Here is a 1575-nt window from a genome sequence, read left to right as displayed (position 1 = left end):
CTCTCTCTCTCTCTCTCTCTCTCTCTCTCTCTCTGTGTGTGTGTGTGTGTGTCTGTGTGTGTGCGCACGCGCGCACGTGCGTGCGTGTGCGTGCGTGCGTGTGTGTGTGTGTGTGTGTGTGTGTGTGTGCATGCAGGTGACCATGGAGGCCAGAAGAGGGTATTAGTTACCATGAATCTCAGTTACAGGCAGCTGTGAGCTTTCCAGTTGTAGGTACTGGGATCTGAACTCAGGTCTTCTGCAAGAGCAGTGAGCACCGTTAAGCCCTGAGCCATCTCTCCAGCCCTTAGTCTTCTGTTTTAATCACTGGTCATGTCATTTTCTTTGCTGCAGTCTTTGTGAGGTACTATGTTATAAATCTGTACCACCGAGTGTCTGTTCCACGTGTCTGTCCAGAGCATGGGGAATCTGATACTAAGGAATGGCAGACTACCCTAAAACATGGTGGGGAAGGTTCTCAGAAATAAAAATACTCTCTGGCTGGGCAGTGGTGGCTCACACCTGTAATCCCAGCACTCAGGAGGCAGAAATAGAGGGACTCTCTTTGAGTTCGAGGCCAGCCTGGTCTATAAAGAGTTCTAGGACAGTGAAGGCTATTACACAGAGAAACCCTGTCTTGAAAAAAAAAAAGAAAGAAAACAAAAGAAAAAGAACGAAAAGTATTCTCTGAAAACCCTTGACCCAACTGACAAGAGACAGCATCCATCCTTATAAACACAGTCAAGGCCACCAGGAAAGGATGTGCTCATGGCTCACTAATCAGAGTGAGTGTCTAATAGGGACCCCCAAACATGCTCTTGCTCAGGGATCACCAACCACACTCCACCTGAAGGATCACCAACACCTCTCCGTGCTCAGGGGTCATGAACTGGAGAACTGGTAGACTCCTGGGTTGTTCTTTCTCCCAGTTACTGTCATTGCCTCCTTAGCCTGAGGGGCTCAGTGGCTCTTCCCTGATGAAAGGCGGGAGCACCACCAAGATTCTGCTGGAAACCCTGCTGCTAGCGGCCCATAGGACTGTGGACCAGGGTGTTGTGGCCTCTCAAAGGTATGGAGGAAGCAGACAAGCTAGGCATCAGATACACACCGTGGTGACACAGGGGAAGAGATGGGAGGTCCTACTCCTAAGACTCACACAGGCTAGAACCCAGCCTGCTGTGACTTCCTTTCCTTAACAGAGTCTCTGGCCCAGCTCTAGAATGCTCTAGTCCACCCTCTTCTTGGCTTTTGTTTTTCCCACTGCAGCCCTTTTTTAAAAATAGAATCCTTTCTGCTCTTATTAAGGGGATCTTTCTCCCTCCTCCCTCCCCTGCTTTCCTCCAGAATGGACTAGCAAAACCTTTTAAAAAATGGGAATTGTGACATCCCCCTAGGTGTGGGTAGGAGTACCTAGCTCTTTTCGGGGGGCACCATGCCCTTCTCGGGAGCTAGTGAATTTTCTTCCAGATGCCTTCTGGACATCTTGAGGACATTTGAGCGGGCTCATCAGGTGACCTACAGTCAAAGTTCCAAAGTTGCCACCCTGATGAAACAAGTCAGCACCAGGTGTATGACTGTGTGTTTGCAGAGGGCATC

General features: G+C 49.6%; 1 protein-coding gene across 1 annotated transcript in view; it reads left to right on the top strand.

Moving 5' to 3' along the window:
- The window catches only part of LOC126496037 (glucokinase regulatory protein-like), a gene marked incomplete at its 3' end in the record, with an annotated part of 18150 nt that extends 16580 nt beyond the window's left edge, over positions 1–1570 (top strand). The window contains exons 13-14 of the mRNA XM_050133618.1: positions 930–1048; positions 1447–1570. Coding sequence (XP_049989575.1) covers positions 930–1048; positions 1447–1570 — 243 coding nt within the window. The remainder of the gene's footprint in view (positions 1–929; positions 1049–1446) is intronic.
- Between the last annotated feature and the right edge of the window lie 5 nt (positions 1571–1575).

This window comes from Alexandromys fortis, unplaced genomic scaffold, assembly GCF_014885135.2.
Source record: "Alexandromys fortis isolate MF-2015 unplaced genomic scaffold, M_Fortis_MF-2015_v1.1 scaffold_871, whole genome shotgun sequence".
Lineage (NCBI taxonomy): Eukaryota > Metazoa > Chordata > Mammalia > Rodentia > Cricetidae > Alexandromys > Alexandromys fortis.
This window is presented reverse-complemented; position numbering and strand designations above follow the sequence as displayed.